Source organism: Neofelis nebulosa, chromosome 12 (genome assembly GCF_028018385.1).
Source record: "Neofelis nebulosa isolate mNeoNeb1 chromosome 12, mNeoNeb1.pri, whole genome shotgun sequence".
Taxonomy (NCBI): Eukaryota; Metazoa; Chordata; class Mammalia; order Carnivora; family Felidae; genus Neofelis; species Neofelis nebulosa.
The window spans coordinates 62,829,341-62,854,048 of record NC_080793.1 but is presented as its reverse complement, the minus strand read 5'-3'; the positions used below and the strand labels follow the sequence as shown (position 1 = coordinate 62,854,048).

The 24,708-nt window shown below is 37.0% G+C and overlaps 1 protein-coding gene across 1 annotated transcript in view; it reads left to right on the top strand.

Moving 5' to 3' along the window:
• UHRF2 (ubiquitin like with PHD and ring finger domains 2) overlaps positions 1 to 24,708 on the top strand; it is an 84,174-nt gene that overhangs the window by 8,427 nt on the left and 51,039 nt on the right. The window contains exon 3 of the mRNA XM_058695418.1: positions 10,791 to 11,050. Coding sequence (XP_058551401.1) covers positions 10,791 to 11,050 — 260 coding nt within the window. The remainder of the gene's footprint in view (positions 1 to 10,790; positions 11,051 to 24,708) is intronic.

The following is a 24,708-nucleotide window of genomic DNA, read 5'->3' as shown; positions in this document are numbered from 1 at the left end:
TTGGTAGCTGAAATAAATTATTTAAGAAAATGCAAATAGAGATAATTTTTGATCTAAGGAGAAATGCAGAAAGTCCATATGTATATAGAATCAAGAAAACCCACCAAGACCTATATCTCCAAAGTACCTGGTCTAGATGGCTACACTGATAAATTACCTTAAACCTCTATTGTATTATCTAAATTGACCCACATCTTAAAAAAAAGGAAAGCTTCCAGTTGCTTTTTAAATTTAATATAATGCTGATTCTAAAACATGACAAAAAGGACACCAGTATCACTAAGTTATTGATGTAAAACCTAAGTTATATTTAGCAAATAAAACTATGATTATATGTTAAAAGAACATAATACCTTGACCAAGTATGGTTTGTCAAGAAGTGGGATAGTTCATTATTTGGATTTTTTTTTTTAAATAGAAGTTTCAAGTTATATAGCTTTATAGTTTGCCACCTAAAATTCAGGTGTACAGCTTTATAATTTGCTAACACTACGAGGTGATCACCACGAGTCTAGTTACCTTCTGTTACCACACAGTTGACTCCCTTCACCCATTTCACCCAACCCAACCCCCAATATAGTAATATAATTCATCATATTAATAAATAAGTGATCTAATCTTAAAAGGGGGGGTCCATTTCTAAATTTTAAAAAATCCTTGGTAAGTGAAACAAGGGGAGTGGATGAATATTTTAAACCATACTTCATATAATAGTGGGGAAAAGCCAAAAGCCTTCCCATTAAAGACAGGAGCCACAGAAGTCAGTTAATGCTGTTACTTAACGTCTTTCTAGATGATGCAGATAGGCAGGAGAACAACAAAGTGTAAATATTGGAGAAGGCAAAGTTATTTATGGATATATGGAAAGACTAAGATAAACCTATTAGAAGGATGTGAACAGTCAGTAAGGTGGCTCTTTAAATACCAATAGCTTTCCTTGTTACCATCATTTAGCAAAAGAAAAAAAACTTACAATAAGAAAATGTAAAGTCTGGGAATAAATTAACATGATATGAGCAAGACATATCAATTAAAACTTTTATGGGGGTGCCTGGGTGGCTCAGTCGGTTAAGCATCCAACTTCAGCTCAGGTCATGATCTCACAGCTTGTGAGTTCGAGCCCCGCGTCAGGCTCTGTGCTGACAGCTCAGAGCCTGGAGCCTGCTTCGGATTCTCTGTCCCTCTCGTTCAGCCCCTCACCTGCTTATGCTCTCTCTTTCTAAAAATAAATAAAACATTAAAATAAATAAATTTAAAACTTTTATGTAGTACTCAAAATTTAGACAGAATTATTAATATTGAAAGTCCCCTTTTGGAGATTTCATCCCTCTGAGTAACCAGTATTTTCTATGTTTTTTTCTAAATAAATTTGTTATTTTAGGACAATTTTAGATTTATAGCATAATTGGGAAGATACTAGAATTTTCCATATATTACACACCTGGTTTGCCCTGTTAACTTTAGCATTTTACATTAATGATACTATGGTACATAGTTGTAATTAATGAACCCTGTCTCCTTAGCTTCTATCTAATGTCCTTTTTCTATTCCAGAATCCCATCTAGGGTACCATATTTACATTAGTGCGATAGAGAATGGTTGTTGAATTTCCTTAGGCTCCTCTTGGCTGTGACAGTTTTTCAGACTTTTCTTTTTGATGACCTTGACAGTTTCGAGGAGTACTGGTCAGATACTTTGTAAAATACCCTTCTATTAGTATTCATCTTGTTTTCCTCATCATTAGACTGGATTTACATATTTTTGGAGGAAAACCACAGAAGTATAGTGCTATTTTCATCACATCCTATGTAGGGCACAAGCTATCAGCATTCCATTTGCTAATTATAGCTTGGGTTTTTACATCAGTAGTTAAGTTATCCCTGTTGCTATGAACCTTAATTACCTGGCTGAGGTAACATTTGTCAAGTTTCTTCACTGTGAAGTTACTCTTCCCCTCCCCCTTTTTCCATGCTGTAGTCTTTGAGATGAAGTCCCTACCTGTAGCCCAAACTTAAGGAGGGAGTTATGAACTCTACTTCATGAAGGGTAGATTACCTACAAAATGTATTGGGAATTCTACATGAGAGACTGATCTCTTTTCCCCCATTTATTTTTTGTTAGTCATTTATTCACATCAGTAGGGATATTTTTTTCCACATATCCCTTCAGTATACCTCCATTTTTGTGGGGTTTTTTGTTTTTGTTAAAGCACCTTCTTTCTGGCCCTAGAAGTTGCTCCAGGCTCATCTTAGTTATTTCTGCCCCAGCCCTGGAATCAACCATTTCCTTAAGGAGCCTTGATTCTTTAATTGGGGAATGGTATTAGAAACCAAGATCTGGGGACTAGGTATGCTTCTTGCTACTGGAGTATCATTGCTCTTATTACCCTTAGATGCCAGACTAAGGAGGTTTATGTATGTATATATAATTCCTGTATATCCATATATCCATAAATATGTATGTAGCCATCTGTATCTATGTTAAGTTTACATTTTGACTTTTTGGCTAAGGGTAACAGTTGAGAAGCTGCTACATTTGACTTGATAGATTTTGGGCAGTGAAGGTATAGAATTTATTTTCATAGGAGGGCCAGCTTATGTATTGTCCAGGTTAAGCTGTCTAGTCAACTTAAATTCTTTCTGTTTAGCATATTTCTCAGTACCCTTCCATGTCTCCAACCAAATTCAGAAGACCATTATGAGAAACTGCTTTTCTCAGCAGATCTATGCATTTCATTTTCAGTATTACTACTTTGCCCACTATTTCTAGCACCTAACTTTTTTTAATACATTTTTTTTCTTCTTTTTTTTTCTTTTTAAAGAGGATTTTATGTATAGGACACAGGAGTATTTTTTGTCGGGTTTTTTTTTTTTTTTTTTTTTTTAAGCTTTACATCCAGTGTGGGGCTTGAGTAATGGCCCTGAGATCAAGAGTCATATGCTCTACTGACTTGAGCTGGTCAATCACCCCTCATGTACCTAACTTTTTAAACAACTCTTATATTTCATGTTAGTATATAGCGTAGAGGTTAAGGTATTCAGTTCTGTCATCAGACTTGCTTTCAAATTCCAGTTCAGCTGCTTCCCAGTGGTACAAATGTGGCAAGTTTTACATGGTCTCCCTTTCCTCATTTAGGAAACACATGAAACACACATACAAGCTGGAACTTAAACTCTCAAAAGGCTGTTATTTGTAATGTTTAGTCAGAGCTGCATTTAACTTACTAGTTGAAGAGAGTAACAGATTTATTTGCTTTTTTCATTAAGCTTAGTAATTGTCATAGGTATTTGAAATTTTCACTGATTTTTTTTTTTTTTTTGATGTAGAAGTGCTTATTTCTGGGTAATTCATTCATCGAATAAATGGTTATCTAGTATATATTTGTACTAGATATTAGAGATGCAAGGATAAACAAATGATATTGCCCCCTGTTTTCATGGAATGTTGTTAGCTATTAAAACTTATCTTTGGCTAACCTGAAAACTCTTAGAAGCTGCTACCTTTAAATTGGTTTGTTTTGAATATTTTCCTTTAAGCAAATCTCATCAAAATTAAATTGTTCCTAGCTCAGTAAAATTGGGAGGGTTTTTTTTGCCTTTGTCTTGAATTACTGCTTATGTCACTTTTGCTTTGCAAAGATTTTCCTTTCATAGACATAGGACTGTCTGTAATTAAAATTGCTTTATGGATGAGCAAACAGATTTGGGGCTTTCCTTTTTGCCTAAACTTTTCTTTGGACCTCAAGTGGATACAAAAAAATGCATTTTCAAGTTAGTATCTCAAAAGTGGCATAAGTAAACATTTAAACTTAATACATGAAGATAGAATTTTAATCTGAAATTCTTACCCACCGTCATTCTTGTTTCGCCCTATTTGGTAACTGAGCAACATTTGGTCAGTTTCAGACATCTTTTCATAATGAAACTAGATATCATTATCACACTCAGCCTGTGGAAGATTGTGCAGAGGCTGGGTCCATCCGTTCCCATTGTTTCTGAGAGGTAATTTTCTCAAACAAAGTGGACTTTTAATACCTAAATAGAGTTTAGTTCTGGTTTTTGGATGCAGAAGCTTTGAATGACTCACAGTAGATCCTACTGTTGAAATGACTGTCATCTTGGCCTAAATAACTCTGGAATGATGATGCTAATAAGCCCTTTAGAGTTTAGTTAAGTGTGTGGCACTGTTAAATTTTACATATATTCTAATGCTCATTATAGGAAATAAAGGAAAGAGGAAACTTCACAATAATTACTAAGTAAAATTCCTGGATACTTTAGTATTTTCTTTTACATATAGTGCAGCTCTTCTTGATTTTTAACCTTTTTGATTATGAAGTGTAATAGACAATACAAAAAAGTAGAGCTTAGTGAAATATTATGAAGTCAATGTCTGTAAATACCACCAAATTAGGAAATATAAAGCAGTCCCCCATGAACTTCCCAGGGGCCCCCTCTTGATTCTTACTCCCTCCTCCCTAGTTGTAACTAATACCCAAACTTCTAAAAAAATTTTTTTAAATGTTTATTTATTATTGAGGGACAGAGAGAGACAGAGCATGAACATGGGAGAGACAGAGAAAGGGGGGAGACACAGAATCTGAAGCAGGCTCCAGGCTCTGAGCTGTCAGCACAGAGCCTGACGTGGGGGTCGAACTCACAAACCACAAGATCCTGACCTGAGCTGAAGTTGGACACTTAATTGACTGAGCCACCCAGGCACCCCACTAATAACCCAAATTTCTATGGTAATTATTTCTTCACTTTTTATTAACTTTATCCTATTGTTACCCTTTAATAACCTTTTAATAACCTTTAACCTATATTGGCATCCCTTATTTTCTTTCTGAACTCTATGTAAATGGAACCACATTGTTCTCTGATTTGTAAATTTTAGAAAACAACATGATATAGTGAGAGAGTCCCAGAGTCAGAGAAACCTGTATCAGCTTTATCACAGTTCCCACTTCTAGCTGTGTATCTTCTGAGGACTAGTGTATTTACTTCTGTACCTCATTCGAAAATAAGAATGACTTTGTATTATAGTTACTAAAGGAGTTAATGAGCATAATTATAAACTGCTAATATCTTTACTAAGAAGACTATGGTATTAAGACTATACTGAGGTTTAATGAGTCTTATAATTGGACATACTGATACTTAGCAGAAGGAGGCAAAGTTGTTTCATTTGTGTCTATGCTTGCTAGGTTGGCACATCGTGTGGATTTTGTCACCCAATCTCTTAATACACAGCAAAGTATATAAAGATGCTGAGGTGAGGGAGGTTAAGTAATTTGTTCTAGGTTATATCTAGTAGATGTTAGAGACAAACTTAAACCTAGGTTTATCTGCAGAGCTGGTGTGTTTTAAACAGAACATATAAAGTGCTTAGGAGTACACCTGGCATATAGTAAATTTTCTAGTATTTGTTGATATTTCATTTTTTAATGATTTCTCCTTGCCTCCCATACTTCCTTTTTTTCTTTTTTTTTTTTTTATTTTGGGGACAGAGAGAGACAGAGCATGAACGGGGGAGGGGCAGAGAGAGAGGGAGACACAGAATCGGAAACAGGCTCCAGGCTCTGAGCCATCAGCCCAGAGCCCGACGCGGGGCTCGAACTCACGGACCGTGAGATCGTGACCTGGCTGAAGTCGGACGCTTAACCGACTGCGCCACCCAGGCGCCCCACCTTTTTTTCTTTTTTTTATATCACCTACTTGGATGTGGTAGATTCTTCTCTGAATGTGGCTATGTTTTTTATATTTACATAATTTATATAATTGGGTTTGTTTTGTTTTTAACTTTATCTCATGACTTCAGCTCAAACACCTCTCCCCCATTAATTTGTTTTCCTGTATCTTTACATGTTTTGATGTTTTGACCTCTTTGGGGGAGGTACTTGCTGGCTGAGGATAGATTACCTCTTTCTAGATAAACAACTTGTCAGTGAGCCCACCTTCCCCTCCCACCCACACCATGGTGATAGGAAGATTTTTATATAAGAATTCTGTTTATTTATTCAGGGTAGAGGTGTTTAGATTTTGTATTTCTTTTTATTTTATTGCAGTATAGTTAACACAGTTATATCAGCTTCACATGTGCAGTATAGTGATGCAACATTCTGTATATTAGTGCTCATCATGGTGAGTGTACTCTTTAATCCCCATCACCTGTTTCCCTTTTTTTTTTTTAAAGTTTATTTATTTATTTTGAGAGTGCGTGCAGAGGGTGGGATGAGAGAAGGCACCATGCTTGATCTCATGAACCCACGAATGAGTTCATGACCTGAGTTGAAATCAAGAGTCTGATGCTTAACCCAGGCACCCCAACCCATCACCTATTTCATCCATCCCCCACTCACTTCCGGTTTGATAACCACCAGGCTGTTCTCTGTAGTTCAGTCTGTTTCATGGTTTGTCTCTCTCTTTTTTTTTTCTTTTGTTCATTTGTTTTCTTAAATTTCACATGAGTGAAATCATGGAATTTGCCTTTCTCTGACTGACATTTAGCATTGTACTCTCTAGCTCCATCCATGTTATTGCAAATAATAATAAATAAAGGAATGCAAAGATTTCATTCCTTTTTAATGGCTGAATAATACTACATGTGTGTGTCTGTGTGTGTATACACCATGTCTTTATTCATTTATCTATGGATACTTGGGCTACTTCTATAATTTCGCTGTTGTAAATAATGGTGGAACATGGGTGAATATAGCCTTTCAAATTAGTGTTTTTGTATCCTTTATAAACACCCAGTAGTGTGCTTTACTGAATAATAAGGTAGTTTTATTTTTAACTTTTTGAGGAACCTCTATACTGTTATCTACAATGGCTGCATCAGTTTGTACTCCCACCAACAGTGCAGGAGGGTTCCCCTTTCTCCACATCCTCACCCACATTGGGTGCTTTTTGTGTTTTTGATTTTAGCCATTTTGACAGGTGTAAGGTAATATCTCCTTGTAGTTTTGATTTGCATTTCCCTGATGATGAGTGATGTTGAGCATCTTTTCACATGTTTGTTGGCCATCTGTATGTCTTCTTTGGAGACATGTCTATTCATGTCATCTGCCCATCTTTTAATTGGATTGTTTGTTTTTTGAGTATTAAGTTTTATCAGTTCTTTATATATTTTGGACACTAATCCTTTATTGGATATGTCATTTGCCAATATCTTTTCCCATTCATTAGGTTGCCTTTGAGTTTTGTTGATTGTTTCCTTCACTATGCAGAAGTTTTTTTATTTTAATGTAGTCGCAGTTGTTTATTTTTCCTTTTATTTCCCTTCCCTGAGTATAGTGATTTATGACAAATCATATGGCCATACTGAGGAGATACTATGGCCAGTGTCGGAGACATTACTGCCTGTGCTCCCTTCTAGGATTTTGATGATTTTAGGTCCCACATTAGAATTTATTTTTGTGTTCGGTGTAAGAAAGTTGTCCAGTGTCATTCTTTTGTATGTGGCTGTCCAGTTCTTCCAACACCATTTGTTGAAGAGACTTTTTCCCATTGGATCTTTATTCTTCCTTTGTCAACAATTAAATGACCATATAATTATGGGTTTATTTCTGGGTTTTCTGTTCTGTTCCATTGACCCATATGTCTGTTTTTGTGTCAGCACCATACTAGGTGTTTTTGGGTTTTTTGTTTTTATTTTTTGATTTGAGAGAGTGCAAGCAGGAGAAAGGAGCAGAGGGAGAGACAGCAGATCTTAAGCAGGCTCCATGCTCAGCACAGAGCCTGATGCAGGGCTTGATCCCACGACCCTGGGATCATGACCTAAACTGAAATTAAGAGTTGAACGTGCAACTCACTGAGCAACCCAGGTGCCCCAGTATCATACTGCTTTAATTATTATCTCTTTTTGTAGTATAACTTGAAATCTGGAATTGTGATACTTCCAGCTTTGTTTTTCTTTTTTCAACATTGCTTTGGCTACTCGAGGTCTTTTTTTGGTTCCATAGAAATTTTAAGATTTTTTTTTTTCTAGTTCTATGAAAAATGCTGTTGGTATTTTGATAGGGATTGTGTTGAATCTGTAGATTGCTTTGGATAGTCTAGACGTTTTAACAGTATTTGTTCTTCTAATTCATGAGCATGGAATGCCTTTCTGTCTTTGTGTCTTGAATTTTTTTCATCAGTGTTTTATAGTTTTCAGAGTACAGGTCTTTTACCTCTTTGGTTAAGTTTATTCCTGGATAATTTTATTATTTTTGGTGCAACTGTAAATGAGATTATTTTCTTTTCTGCTATTTCCTTATTAGTGTATAGAAATGCAATAACAAAAAGAAATGCAACAGAGTTCTGTACATTGATCTTGTATCCTATGACTTTACTGAATTCATTTATCACTAACAGTTATTTGGTGGAGTCTTTCAAGTTTTCTGTGTATAGTATGTCATCTGCAAATAATGAGAGTTTGACTTCTTCCTTGCCATTTGGATGCCTTTTTTTTTTTTAATTTTTTTTTTTTTAACATTTATTTATTTTTGAGACAGAGACAGAGCATGAATGGGGCAGGGTCAGAGAGAGGGAGACACAGAATCTGAAACAGGCTCCAGGCTCTGAGCTGTCAGCACAAGAGCCTGACGCGGGGCTTGAACCCACGGACCGTGAGATCATGACCTGAGCCGAAGTCGGCCGCTTAACCGACTGAGCCACCCAGGCGCCCCCATTTGGATGCCTTTTATTTATTTGTCTAATTGCTGTAGCTAGGGCTTTCAGTGCTAATTTGAATAAAAGTGGTGAGAGTGGACATCCTTGTCTCGTTCTTGACCTCGGGAACAACTCTGTTTTTCACCATTGAGTGTGTTAGCTGTGGGTTTTTCACATAAGGCCATTATTACTGAGATATGTTTCATCTAGACCTACTTTACAGAGGGTTTTTTTATCATAACATATCCTAACTTTTTATCAATCAGTTCTGAATTTGAACTGGATTACCATGAAATCCCCAGAAATTTACCATGGCAGTATCCTATTTTCATGTTAATCATATTAAGTACCGTCTTCTATACTATATTCAAAACCTAGGCTTTACCTTTAACCTCTTGCATGCATTTTGACACATTCAAATTTGACCTAGTTTAGTATGTCCACATAATGTGCAAAAACCTTACTTTTTAATTAAAAGGCATTTTTTCCCCACCCAGGTTATATACATTGTCATATGCTTAATGAAAATTTGTAGATCTTGTTTACAATTATAAGTCTCAGGTTGCTGTACTCAAAGGATGTCCTACCTCTTTGAGATAGTAAGTTCTCTTATGTGTGATGTATAAGCAATGGGAGTATTTTTAGATTTCCTTATGTTTCCTGTTACTATTTCAGTATCCATTGCATGCCACATTTTCTTCTATAATTATGTAGTGCTACATACAATCTTATATTTTGATTTGCTGTGAAAGAATAGTCTCAGTTTATTCTCCCAAGTATGATAGACCTTAACTTTAGTTTTTGTTTTACCTAATGTTGCCAGTAAGAAAGTAAATGTCTTTAAATTTGTCAGTGACTATTGAGGAAGAAAAGCATTTGTGTCCAAATGAATTAATTTGTGTAAAGTATATCATGTTTCAGCTCTGATTCTTTCTTATGTCTAGACTGGTTTACCCTTACATCTTTTTCTGTCCTCCTAAACTCTTTGTTCTCATATTATGTCAGATGTTATTATGTCTTTGAAACTTTTCATTTGCTGTTGTATTCATTATTTACAGTACTTTTGGTCAGATATTATACCTCTAATGGCAGTGATTGTTAATATTTTTTGGTTTTGTCTATAGTCTACCTTGTATGTTAGCTTGGTAGTTTGAAACCTTTATATATATACATATATATTTTATTTATATGTATATATACATGTATATTTTATTTATTTATTTATTATTTACTTATTTATTTTGAGAGAGAGAGCGACCATGAGCCAGGGAGGTACAGAGAGAGAGGGAGAGAATCCCCAGTAGGCTTCATGCTGTCAGCGTGGAGCCTGATACGGGCTGGAACTCAACGACTCGTGAGATTGTGACCTGAGCCAAAGTCGGACGCTTAACTGACTCAGCCACCCAGGCGCCCCTGATAGTCATATTTTCTAATGTACAGTTTTCCTTTTGTCAGATTGCATGGTTTAGTTCTGAATCATCCACTAGACCTGAGTTACATCTATTTTGCATCTTATACATCTGTTCTCTTTTTTATTTTCTTTGTTCTTTGAAATACTAAATAATGTATTTGTTAGTGAATTATTAACAGGTAGTGGAACTTACCCCATTTTATATATATAGGTTCACTAGATTTTTCTCTTTATTCATGTGTATAATTTCCCCCATTTTCAAGTTTCTTCTGTTTAATACTTAACTGTTTTCTGTTGAACTGACTATATAAGTTATCGCTAGGATTCTGAAGAAATTAATGGAGCAAATCAATAACAGCCACAATACTATGAAGTCCCTGCTTTTCACTAAGTGACATACTTATTTAATGACTTGCTAGAACAACTCTTGGGAACACAAGAATGATATTTTTAAAAGTCTAATGTAGACCCAGGCAAGGAGTAAAAGAAAACATCTATTTCATTGAACAAAATTGGAAGGAAAGTTAATTTTCATATTAGTAAATAACAGATTTCACAGTATAGTCCAAAAAGAATAGTTCTGATCTAATCTTTGAAATTAAACATGAATAGCTGCAAATGTTATTAACCTTGATAATTCTCACAGTAACTTGAGTTATAGTATGGTTTTTGAAGCAATAGATGAAATTAAGCTTCATTAACTAATTTTAAACTTTTTTTAGGTAAATGAATTGGTGGATGCCAGAGATGTCGGCCTTGGTGCTTGGTTTGAAGCCCGTATACGTAGTGTTACTAGAGCTTCTGATGGACATTCACGTGGCAAAACTCCACTGAAGAATGGCAGTTCTTGTAAAAGGACTAATGGAAATGTAAATCATAATTCCAAAGAGAACACAAATAAATTGGACAGTGTGCCCTCTACGTCTAATTCAGACTCTGTTGCTGCTGATGAAGACGTTATTTATCATATCGAGTATGATGAGTAAGTGCTCATGCTATTGAGGACTTCATTCATATTTTTGTTTATAGAAGCAAAGCCTTCCATCCAAGATTGTTTTCAAATAATAGTCTCTCTGGAGGAATCTTTTAGGGGTCATGTTCAGTCTGTTATCCTTTGTTTAATGGTTGTAATAAGGGCTTCTTAATGCTTAGTCATCTCTGGCTCCTAAGTGGTTTGTTGTTTTTGGCATCTTAATACCTGGCTTAATTTAGCATGTAATAGTTTCTCTTTGTCTCTTCCTCTGTGATATTAGTGGGTTTTTCTGTTTATATGTATTCAGTAATGTTTTAGAAAGCATGTAATAACATGTAGAGTAGTAGCTTTTAGGATGAGGTTAAGAATGTTTGTTGAATAGCTTACTGAGAAAATTCACATACACAGTTTACCCATTTAAAGGGTACAGTTCAGTGTTTTTAGTGTATTCACAGGATTGTTCATGACCACAAACTAATTTTTGAAGATTTTTATTCCTTCCCCACAAAAACCCCCATACCCAGCAGTCACTCCCTTCTCCCCCTCTCCCAATGAAATGTTTTTAAATGTTCATTTGAAAACTGTTAAGAATTTGCCTTGAGGGTCAAGATTCTAAAACTGAATTTTTTTTTTTTTTTAATTACCTATTTTCAAAATCCTACTATAAAAGTTACCATTGGGGCAGATTTAGTATTTATTCAACACACTAAATGAACTCGAGTCATCATGATAACCTTAATGTGTGGAAATATTAGACTACCAAATCTTTATCTAGTATAAGAGTTCAGTATCCAAAACTAGTTGTGATTTTTCTTGCCATAAAATGGTATAAAATACTTTGCTGTTAACCCAGAGTTCCAGGATACCTGGAAAGGGGTCAAAAGTAGATCACTTTAATCTACTTTTCTGATATTTCTTATGGTTTTGGCTAACTTGCCAACGTTGCTTATTTCAAATGAGACTTCCTACAACAAATAGGACATCATATAACCAACAACTAGAATGAATATTAAGATCTAGAATTGGCCAGAACTGGCATTATTGGTAAATCAAGGCTGAGATAGAAAGGGTTTGGAGTTGGTGTGTTGGTTGTAATCAGTTTATGAGTTTATGAATGATGTAGCAAAGAGTCAAGATACTGTATAGGGAACTTAAGCTCTCTGTATATTTGCTATCAATAATTAGAGTTCCTGATTTGCTTTGAGTTTTATTTCTTAGAGAATAAATAATCCAGTAAAGCATCTAGTATTGGCAAAGTATATTGTACAGAATGGCATGGCAAAGAAATAGGGTATTAAGCTTTAAACACTAAGCAAACCAAGGCTTATTAAATTTTCAACAGTTTTAGGGGCTCTTGCTATTGGAGTAGGACTTTTCCAGGGATAGGCCTGAGTTTGGTGTAATTAGGGCACAAATCACTGTACCTCAGCATTGATTTGGCTGGGGTTTTTTTGTTGTTGTTGTTGTTTTGTTTTTTGTTTCTTTAAAGAAGGAGATAATTTGTCTTCATTAGAATAAATGTTAGTCTTCTCATGCTTATTGGGTTTAGACTCTCTTTTACTAAAATTAATTTGTCCTAAATACTTTTATGTGTTATAATTAAATGTGTCACTGTTGGCAACTTAAAAGATATAATAGTTGAACTATCTTTAAGAGATAAAAGATGACAGAAGCTTAGTGGTAGGTAAATGTCATTTACATCTTTAAAAGGAGAAAAAGACTATATAAAACAAAGTATAAAATAGATGAGCTTCTGGATAAGAATCTCAAATAACAGAAGGTTGGTATAGACATGACCCAATAAAGATGGATAGCAAATCTTGTTAATCTTGTTTCCCATGGTTACTGGAAAAGTAAGTTAAAAACTATAGTAAAGTACATAATGATCTCACTAAGCTAATAAAAAAGTTCTTGATTCCTTGGATGGAGCATACATTGTGTAGTGCTTTTGGAGTGTATGGCTTAGCAGCAGTAATAGAATTTTATTGAGTAGTAAGTTCCAAGTGAATCAGTAGAATATGGCTATTAGATACTTAAACTGGGGGCACCTGGGTGGCTCAGTCAGTTAAGTGTTCAACCCTTGGTTTCTGCTCAGTTTGTGATTTACAGTTTCGTGAGTTCGAGCCCTGTATCGGCTGTCAGTGCAGAGCCTGCTTGGGGTTCTCTCTCCCTCTCTTCCCCCACTCCCACTGTCTCTCTCAAAATAAATAAACTTAATTTAAAAATGCACTGTAAGGATGTTTTATCATCCTTAGATACCTAGAAAATATCTAGAATAAGCCCAGTAATGTTACTGTTGTGCTGGACTGGTTATTCCCTCCTTGGAATATTATTTTCCATCTCTCATGCTTTAAGAATACCAACAGGACCAGGGCGCCAGGGTGGCTCAGTCAGTTAAGTGTCCGAGTTGGGCTCAGGACATGATCTCGCAGTCCCTGAGTGGGAGCCCCCTGTCTGGCTCTGTGCTAACAGCTCCGAGCCTGGAGCCTGCTTCAGGTTCTGTGTCTCCCTTCCTCTCTCCCTCTCTCCCTCTCTCCCTCTCTCCCTCTCTCCCTCTCTCCCTCTCTCCCTCTCTCCCTCTCTCCCTCTCTCCCTCTCTCCCTCTCTCCCTCTCTCCCTCTCTCCCTCTCTCCCTCTCTCCCTCTCTCCCTCTCCCTCTCCCTCTCCCTCTCCCTCTCCCTCTCCCTCCTTTTCTCTTTCTCTCTCTCTCTCTCTCTCTCTCTCTCTCTGCCCTTCCCCTACTCACACTCTGTCTCTTAAAAATAAATAAACATTAAAAAAATTTTTTTTTAAATTCATACAGCTCATAAAATCTCTTATGGTTTGCTTCTCTCTGTTTTTATCTTATTTTTCCTTCCCTTCCCCTATGTTCATCTGTTTTGTTTCTTAAATTCCACATGAGTGGAATCATGTGTATTTGTCTTTCTCTGACTGACTTATTTCGCTTCGTATAATACATTCTAGTTCCATCCACATTGTTGTAAATAGCAAGATTTCATTCTTTTTGATCACTGAGTAATATTCCGTTGTGTGTGTGTGTGTGTGTGTGTGTGTGTGTGTGTGCATATGTATGTATATACACACCACATCTTTATCCATTGTCAGTTTTTAGACATTTGGGCTTTCTATAATTTGGCTATTGGTAGTGCTGATATAAACATTGGGTGCACGTGCCCTTTCAAATCAGCATTTTGTACCCTTTGGGTAAATACCTAATAGCCCAATTGCTGCGTTGTAGGGTAGCTCTGTTTTTAGTTTTTTGAGGAAATTCCATACTCTTTTCCAGAGTGGCTGCTCCAGTTTGCATTCCCACCAATAGTGCAAGAGTGTTCCCCTTTTAGAGATCTTGATTTCTAAATTTTACCTGATTTCTATGAAGAGAAATCTAGAAAACACCTAGTAGTTTGAATAAGGAAGTATATATGTAAACATGGAAAATGTTTATGGAAGTTATTTTTTTAAAGAGTTTATTTTTAAGTAATTTCTACACCCAATATGGGGCTCGAACTCGCAACCCCGAGATCAAGGGTTGCATGCTCCACTGACTGAGCGAGCCAGGAGCCCCTTCTATACCATATGTTAAGAAAGAGTAATTATTCAGCAAAGTTCAAATCCTTAAACATTGTTAAGAGTTTTCATAATCACATGAAAACTGTGTGGTCTTCCATGCTCTTATGGTGTTCCCTCACTCGCTCTCGCTCTCCCTCTCTCTCTTCCTCTCCCACTTAAAATAGCAATGTCAGGGGTGCCTGGGTGGCGCAGTCGGTTAAGCGTCCGACTTCAGCCAGGTCACGATCTCGCGGGCCGTGAGTTCGAGCCCCGCGTCAGGCTCTGGGCTGATGGCTCGGAGCCTGGAGCCTGTTTCCGATTCTGTGTCTCCCTCTCTCTCTGCCCCTCCCCTGTTCATGCTCTGTCTCTCTCTGTCCCAAAAATAAATAAAAAACGTTGAAAAAAAAATTTAAAAAAATAAATAAATAAAATAGCAATGTCAGTTTACCTCAGAAACCAAGGTTCTTTTTGTTTTGATTTTTTAGTAAATTATTTTGAAGTATTCTTTTTAAAGTATACTAGCTTAATTTAATAATTATCTTTTTTTTTTAATTTTTTTTTAACCTTTTATTTATTTTTGAGACAGGGAGAGACAGAGCATGAACAGGGGAGGGTCAGAGAGAGGGAGACACAGAATCCGAAACAGGCTCCAGGCTCTGAGCTGTCAGCACAGAGCCCGACACAGGGCTCGAACTCACAGACCGCGAGATCATGACCTGAGCCAAAGTTGGCCGCTCAACCGACTGAGCCACCCAGGCGCCCCATAATTATCTTGTACAGTGCCTGACACAGTATTATTCTAACAAGTACTCTACCTGGATTGTTTTTATATAATCCTTATAAAAACTCAGTGATGTAGATACTTTTTTATGTGTTAAGTGGAAATAACTGAGATTTAAGAGTAACTTGCCTAATGTTGGACAGCTAGTAAGTAGTAGATCCCAATTCAGGAAAGCACATACTTGGCAACCACTCTACCATACTGTGATTTTGAGAGAAGCATTCTTATAAAATATCTATATATTGCATATAGGGTTGTTAACATAATTAAAATGTTTTCTGTCAATCTTTCCAATTACAATTGCTTTTTGCAGAACAGATACCTTGAACCAAAGTTCTTTACCTGTCCATGAATGCCTTTGTGCCCTTTTTCTCCGGGGATAATCCACAGCTCATTAGTGTTACACGACATTTAAATAGGTTAAACTGCTTTTAACAGTGTCAAGGCTCTACCGTGGGATTGAAATCAGATGGAAATTCCATAGCATCACTTAGGACTTGCAGGGTAACTTATGCTAGGCTGTAATTAAAAGCTCATCTGGGAAGTGTCCTAGGATAATGTCATTGCTTTCAGCATTCTTTAAGATTTTTCAAGCTATTCCTACCCTGTGGTGCATGCCTTTGAGTACCTTTGCATAGCCTTCATTATTGCACAGAATCACTGAGCCAGTTCTAAATAAAATCAAGTGGTATTTTAGATAAAAGTAGTTTTTCTGTAAGGGAGCAGCACTGATTTTCTTAACTGTATTGATATAGTGATCTATTTCTGAAGGAGTCCCAAAAATATTTTAAGCAGTTTCAAGATGTAATGGTTTCTGGGTTTTGATGAGAGAGAGTAGGAGATTTTTAATCAAGTCAGTGTCCTGTTGGTATTGAGTATAGGGAGCAACAATGAGAGGTCCAAACTGTCCTATTGTTAGGTGTATTTCCAAAGACTTAGACTATTTCCTTCCAACTTTCTCTGACATGCCATTTTCTGAATGGATTATAATCAGAAGGAGGCAGAAGTTAGGGCTGTAACTTTATCATTGCTCTTCTGCTTACTGCTTAGAAGAATGACTTTACATATTGATTTCACCTTTTCCTTTTTTTTTTTTTTTTTTTTTTTTAAGAGTGTGTGTGGTAACAGGGGAGGAGCAGAGGGAGACAGAGAATCTCATGCAGGCTCCGTGCTCAGCACAGAGCCCGATGCAGGGCTTGATCCCACAACTCTGGGATCATGACCTGAGCCAAAATCAAGAGGCTCAACCAACTGAGCCACCGAGGCACCCTCACCTTTTTAAATTTATACATTGTCCCTTTACATTAGTGTTTCTCAAAAGGCTGGTCAGCAGCACTTCAGATTCATGGAGGAAAGTTGTTTAAAATGTAGATTCCAGAGAGACACTAAATTCACCCCCACTCCTGTATAGGGTGGACCTGGGGTAGGACCCAGGAATCTGCTTTTCAAATAGGTACCCCAGAGACCTGTTAAGTTTTCAGTGTGGTAGTTCTTTCATAGTTCAGGCATTAGAATCAGAATTTGGTTTGAATTCTAGGTCTTTGGTTTATTGGTAAGTTTTTGTTTTGTTTGAACTCTTGCAGCTTTAATTTCTTTATCTTCAAGTAAATATCTACTTGACCTATGCTTTTTTCCTTAATAATGTTGAAAAGTACCCAGTAATAATAGAATCAAACTTTCTACATTTCATTTATTAAAGCCAGGTTGGTAGATACTCTTAAATAATAGAGTTTTATCTTTAACATAGGTATTTAACATAATTATGTTGTTTATATTATTAAAATATAACGGTAGTTATCTACCATTGTTAATGTCTTATACAAATGATATTATTACCATGTAATATGTAAAGCCCTACTATAAGCAATTATAAGTTATTCTTAATTGTCTGAGTATGCTTTGCATTTAAGGTGTGACATTTTATTAAGGTGTTACATTAAGGTGTAACATTTTAGTAATGTTATCAGTTAGAATAAGAAATGCTTTTTGCATGCGGTATGACATTAAAGACGTGCTAAACTAGAACATGCCTCCAGGTGAATGGTGTTCTTATTTAAGCACGCTGTCTCCAGGAAGCCACGTTTTGAAGGAAAGTTTCAGTGATACCACTTTGTTAATACAGTTTGAGTCTAAAATTAGCATTAGCCTACAAGCCACATAAGGAAATGTAGTAATAAACCTATTTTTGAAGAGTAATACTCAATTTCCCTTAAATTTAACTCCCCTGTCTTTACTCAGTGGTGGTTTTTTGAGTTGAAAACAGACTTGGCTTTTGCTAAGATTTCACATAGTTTAGAATAATCAAAAGCATGTACTCTGAAGGATAGCTCTAAAAGATATCCAAATATTTGGAGCAGTGCAAATGTTACTGAAGAAACTTAAGCTTAGGGATTTTTAAAAATTTTAATTTAAATATAGTTAACATACAATGTTATATTAGTTTCAGGTGTACAACATAGTGATTCAACAATAAACAGGGATTTTTTTTATAATTTTTTTCTCAATATTTATTTTATTTTATTTTTTTTTAAATTTTTTTTTTTTTCAACATTTTTTTTTTTTATTTATTTTTGGGACAGAGAGAGACAGAGCATGAACGGGGAGGGGCAGAGAGAGAGGGAGACACAGAATCGGAAACAGGCTCCAGGCTCCGAGCCATCAGCCCAGAGCCTGACGCAGGGCTCGAACTCACGGACCGCGAGATCGTGACCTGGCTGAAGTCGGACGCTTAACCGACTGCGCCACCCAGGCGCCCCGTATTTATTTTTGAGAGAGAAGGGGGTGGGGCAGAGAGAGAGAGAAGGAGACTGAGGATCCGAAGGATCTGTGCTGACAACCCAGAACCTAATGAAGGGCTTGAACTCACAAACCGTGAGATCATGACCTGAGCTGAAGTTGGGCGCTTAACCGACTGAGCCACCTAGGCACCCCTAAGCTTACAGATTTTTAAGCTTATCTAAGTAGTCTAAACTCTAAAGAATGCAAGTAGCTGACTAGAACGATTTATCTTACATTAGAGTAAAACCTTGACTTTAGGTTCTGAGAACAGGAAGTCATGTAATATAAGAGAAAGAAGGACCCTAGTTTCATACTTTGGTACGTTATAGAGTTGGCCCTCGGCACCATGTAGGTAAAGTTGACCTTGATCGATTCCTGTCTCTCTGTGTTTCAGTCTTTGAGGATGTCTTGAGCCCTGTTTTAGAAGTTGTTCAGGCATCCAACATTTTGTAAAATATTTCAGTCGCCTACAGTTTTCCCCTGTGCAAATGCTGAAAAAAGTCCGCAGCTTGGGCCAATTTGCAGAGGTTGTCTTCAACCATACACTGGACCTCAAGGGATGGGGAGAATGGTGTTTTGGGGACTGCCTATCGCTGTCTTGAGTACTGGCGTAATTAACAGTTGAACTGACTACAGGTTTTTTGTTTTTTGGTTTTTTTTTTTAATTTTTTTTTTTTAACGTTTGTTTATTTTTGAGACAGAGAGAGACACAGCATGAATGGGGGGAGGGTCAGAGAGAGGGAGACACAGAATCCGAAGGAGGCTCCAGGCTCCGAGCTGTCAGCACAGAGCCCGACGCGGGGCTCGAACTTGTGAACCACGAGATCATGACCTGAGCCAAAGTCGGACACTTAACCGACTGAGCCACCCAGGCGCCCCAGGGTTTTTGTTTTTAAGAACATCAAAAACAATCTTTAAAAAGCCGGTATTAGCTCTTCATAGAATTCTGTGGTCCTGCTTAAGTATCTAGCTCAAGGAAGGAGACTCAGAAGGATCTTTTCGAAATATAATGGTCATAGTTTATTACAGTTGATTAAGAGCCTTAGTTATATAAAAGTAGACTTTGTTATTTAATGCATTACATCTTTCCAAACATTTGTAGACCTGGTATATCCCAAACACACTTAAGTTTGAACATGGTACCTGCTCCTCAATGAAAAGTCGTAAGTACTGTGATAGAAATATGCACCCCTAGCTTTTAGAGTACCTAGGGCTCTAAGAGTACAAGGTAGAGGAGATAACTTTTGTATTCCTGAAGGAGAATAGCAGGGTACCAAGGATAAGTAGGAAACATAACAGGGTTACCTGAGGGTAGATTACTGTAGCTGGAGTGTAGGAGGTATATGGTGAGTAGTAAGCAGTAAAACTAAAGGTGAGTAAAGACTTTTCATTTAAACATGGCAGATTAAGATGGCTGTTTGTCTCCACTTCTTAAACCCTCCTAGAAGACAGTAAAAGAATAGATGCAAAAACCCCAAGGATAACAAATGAAATAGGAATAAAGGACACAGAAAAGAAAGCAGCTAACTTTTGGAAGGTACGAAGCTAATAGGTAAATGATACCTAACTTAGCAGGCTGGAGAAAACTGGAACCTAAAGGATGAGAAGCCAACAACAAGCAACTAAATTGGCATTGAAGAACCTTTGGAAGGCTCAGGCCTTGGATTTACGAGCTACTTTGGAGGTAGGCATATGGAACAAAACTGAGAACAAGAGGATTGGTTAATTTATATGAAAGAGCATTTTAACTACTCCCACCCTGCTCAGAGTTTAAACCAAGGAAGAGGGAGACCGTGTTAGGAAAATAAGAAGTAATGAAAGGAGATCCCAGCCTGAAGCTGTGGAACAGGTATAGGCTTACAGAGCACAGAGCACACTAGTCCAGGTTAGACTAGGGTGAGGTCTCTAAAAAAGATGTTTTAAAGCCTGAAAGATTGGTTGAGTGCCTGAAATGTCTGAATGTACAGGAGTTTTAACAGGGGCAGAATGGAGGTAAAGTAATGATAAACACAGAACAGTTAAGCATTCAACAGAAAACAAAGCTGTAGAAGAAAGGACAGGTATTAAAGCATACTTTATTTTCTTGTGATTACTATTTAATCAACATGTTTTAAAAATCATAAAAAACATAGTTTTACAAAGTTTGTATAATATTCTTAAAAGCAACAAAAAGTTTGGGGTGCCTGGGTGACTCAGTTGGTGAAGCATCTGACTCGATTTCAGCTTAGGTCATGATCTCAAGTTGGGGAGTTCAAGCCCCACGTGAGGCTCTGCGCTTACAGCTCCAAGCCTGCTTTGGATTCTCCCATCTTTCTTTCTCTCTGCCTCTCCCCTGCTCTCTCATTCTCTCTCTCTCTGTCTCTCAAAAACAAACAAACATTAAAAAAAAAAAAAAACAAGAAAAAGTTTGTTGAAGGAGAATGGGATTTAGATCATCAGAGTTGGAATCATGTCTCTGCTTCCTGCTCCTGTCCAGAAAACCTCTGTGCCTCATCTGTAAAATGGGGCTTAGAATAGCATACCTCTGTTCCAAGGATTGTAAATATATGTGCACACTTAAAGCAGCACTATGTGTTAGCAATTATAAAGAAGAGGAGAATGGAGACAAATGAACTATACATGGGGACTGGGTAGAATAATAGTTTAAAGTAAAAAATCAAAGTTTAAGCATGCTATTAAAAAATACAGATGTAAATAAAAGAAATAGCTAAGAATTGACAATGGTTGCATCTGGGGAATATGAGCCAGGAATATGGTGGGCTAGGGCAGGCTGTTTATCCTCACAGTAAGCCATGAGTGTTAACTTTTTGGGTTTTGTACATATATGGGAAAACTGAAAAAGCAGGATGAGCCTTTTGTTTGGATTTTAACCTGAACCACAAAGCATTGTATTATTTATTATAGAAATCTTTAAATTTATTCAGAGATTGAGAGAAAAGTATAACAAACCCATGCCCTAGCTTCAACCATTATGAACTCCTAGCCAGTGTTGTTTAAACCAGCATCCTCAGGCACCACTGGATTATTTTGAAGCAAGTCTCAAACCTTATCTCATCTCAACCAGTAAATGGTCTTATAGATGGCCTTAGTAGCTATGGTGGGTGCACTGCTCCCTTCAGAAAAAAACAAAAACAAAAAAATGACTAGCTGCAAGGAATGAATGCAGTTAGCTGATAACTTTTAGCAACAGCACTTAGATAGCTGCCGCAGTGTTTGAGCCAAGATCACGCTCTCCAGGCATCCTCCAGTGAGTTAGTGTGTGTGACCTGGCAGTTTCTGCTCACTATGGGACCATGTAGTCAGTTTCTGTACAGGGCTCACTGTTGGACTGGTCAACTTTGTCAGAGTTGTACCACATTCTGATGCTTTTCTTGCCCAACTCTCCTTTCTTCTTTCAAAGTGATGGATCAACATGGTCTAAGGGCTTTTGCTATCTAGTCCAACTCTTTCTCCATAGCTTTTAAAGGTTCACCTTCATCTTAACATCTCGGGGCATTCAGCTGGCAAAATAGCTGACAGGATTCTTTTTAAAGTGTATAAGAGAAGAACTAACATCTCAGATCTCAGGCTGATATTCTTTAAAAGGTCTGTTTGTACGGTGGACCTTTGGCTGGTGTTTGAGAAATTCACTTTCAAGAGGATTCTTACCATTCCCTGACTTAAAAAAACAAACTCACTGTGTCTAAACTGCAGACAGTATGGTTTATACTGAACACCTGCTTCTGGGAGTCTGGAATTTTGGTACGTGCTAGGAATTGAGTGCTTATGTGACCAGCCCCTAATAAAAATCTTGAGTATTCTTTACTACACATCCCTGGTACATAATACTTCACACGTGTTGTCATAATTTGTTGCTGGAGGAATTAAGCATATTTTGTGTGATTCCACTGGGAGAGGATTCTGAGCTTGTACCTGATTTCTTCTGATTTCACCGCATGTGCCTTTTTTCCTTTGCTGATTTTGCTTTGTATCCTTTCACTGCAGTAAATCATAGCCATAGAAACAACCTTGTGAAAAAGAGTCCTGTGAGTTTCCGTAGTAAATCACTGAATCTTGGGGACCCTAGCAAGCCAACAAATCCCACATGAAATTTGTAATGATTCATGAATATCAAATGACCAGTCAATAGTCTGGTCTTTTCTTTTTTTTTTAAATTTTTTTTTTCAACGTTTTTTATTTATTTTGGGACAGAGAGAGACAGAGCATGAACGGGGGAGGGGCAGAGAGAGAGGGAGACACAGAATCGGAAACAGGCTCCAGGCTCCGAGCCATCAGCCCAGAGCCTGACGCGGGGCTCGAACTCATGGACCGCGAGATCGTGACCTGGGTGAAGTCGGACGCTTAACCGACTGCACCACCCAGGCGCCCCAATAGTCTGGTCTTTTCAAAAAATATATTTAGGTTGTCCAAATAGGGATCAAAAGCAAAATAAATCTACCCATTGCATTTAATTGATAGGTTAAGTTTCAACCTACAGATTTCACCCATTTTTCTCCCTTGCTAATTTATTTGCACAAGGCAAGTGACAGTTTATTCAGTTTTCAAAGTCTGGGCTTTCCTGATTACAACCCTGTAGTGGTATTTAACTTTTTTTTTCTGTTAATGTTAGTTTCCTGAAAGCTTATTAAAATTCCTTATTTGATAAGACTAGTTGAGAGATGATGTTTACTTACCTTTTGTAAGATACGGGGAGGCACATAATACCTGCTTTTTTCTCTTTTTTTACCTTAAGATTTCGGTGTTGTCATCCTGATCCATTTATTGTGAAATTTGCTATTAGCTTTTTTTTTTAATTTTTTAAATGTTTTCATTTATTTTTGGAGGAGAGTGAGACAGCATGAGCGGGGGAAGCGGAAAGAGAGAGGGAGACACAGAATTTGAAGCAGGCTCCAGGCTCTGAGCTGTCAGCACAGAGCCCCATGTGGGGCTCGAACTCACGAACTGTGAGATCATGACCTGAGCCGAAGTCAGATGCTTAACCGACTGAGCCACCCAGGCACCCTACTGTTAGCTTTTAATGGTTCTACAGCTATTTACCTGTATCCACTATTTTGTTGTCTTGCAAAAAGGATGATACCTCATTCTATCTTTCCCTCATTTACTAGCTATAATTCTTTTTTTTTTTTTAATTTTTTTTTCAACGTTTTTTATTTATTTTTGGGACAGAGAGAGACAGACCATGAACGGGGGAGGGGCAGAGAGAGAGGGAGACACAGAATAGGAAACAGGCTCCAGGCTCCGAGCCATCAGCCCAGAGCCTGACGCGGGGCTCGAACTCACGGCCCGCGAGATCGTGACCTGGCTGAAGTCGGACGCTTAACCGACTGCGCCACCCAGGCGCCCCGCTATAATTCTTTCATAAAGAACTTTAACAAGCAATTGGTTCATATATAAAAGGATAAACTATTGATTCCTGAACTTTTTGAGTGTTAAGAGTAAGTTCTTTATCATCCTCCAAAGGTTGGTCAACAAGATTAAAAATCTTAAGTGTCATTATGAATAGATTTTAACCTGATTTAAAGCTCTTTGTGCCCAAATTGTCCCCTCTCTGGCCTGGGGAGGCTCCTTTGGGTTGATTTTCACACAACAGTTCTTGAGGGCTTTTTGCAAATAGGTACAGCAGGAGTCCCCAGCTCTTCTATTTCCTTCACAGGCCTGGATTCAGCCATTTCTTCGTGGAGTTCTAGTTCTTTTTAGAGATGGTATTTAGAGTGCATAGTCTGGGCTGCTCCATACTTGTTTAATCATATTTTTAGGTTTTCTGACTGGACACAGCTGGGAAATACTAAATATACCATAGTTTTATATTGATATTATTTCTAGTTAAATTTAAAGGGTTATACCTTAATCTCTTTAATCTTCCATTTATTATTTTTTCTCTTGAAAATTTCAGCATGGTTCCTAATAACACCATTGATTTGCTTTATCCTATTCATTGTAGTTTCAGAATAGGCAGTAGTAGTAATATTGCAAACAATATGATTATTGGAAAGTTGGTGCTTTTGTTTTTTACTTTATGTCCTTCGGAAACAACCCTGTATGGGATGTGTACTGTTAATTTAGTGTTTTTAAAGTGATTCCTGTCTATGTATTTAAGCCACCATGCTTTTGATTTTAAGGAATTTCTTACATTTTTTTAATATTTTGCTTTTATAAAACATTACGTGATCTATAGGTAAATCTCCAAAACAAGATATATGAATAGAAGTGTCCATCCCGGTTTCTTCTATTTCTTACCTCTTTTTATAGTAACTATGTTTATTAGTTTTGGTTTATCCTTCTGTTTCAAAATAAACATATATACGTATATATACACATACATACACTCACATCTATTTTTATATGTATACAAGTGTATTTTTATGTTTGCATTTCCACACACTTATTAGGTATAAAGTAGCACACTATAAACTTGTTTGCATCTTGCTTTTTTTTTTTTAAGTTACTATAGAGCTCTCCATATATATTATTTCACTGTAGACAATTCTGTTCCTTTTTATAGGAACATAATATTCCGTTATGTAATTGTATTATGTTATTTCAAGTGGTTTTCTACTAT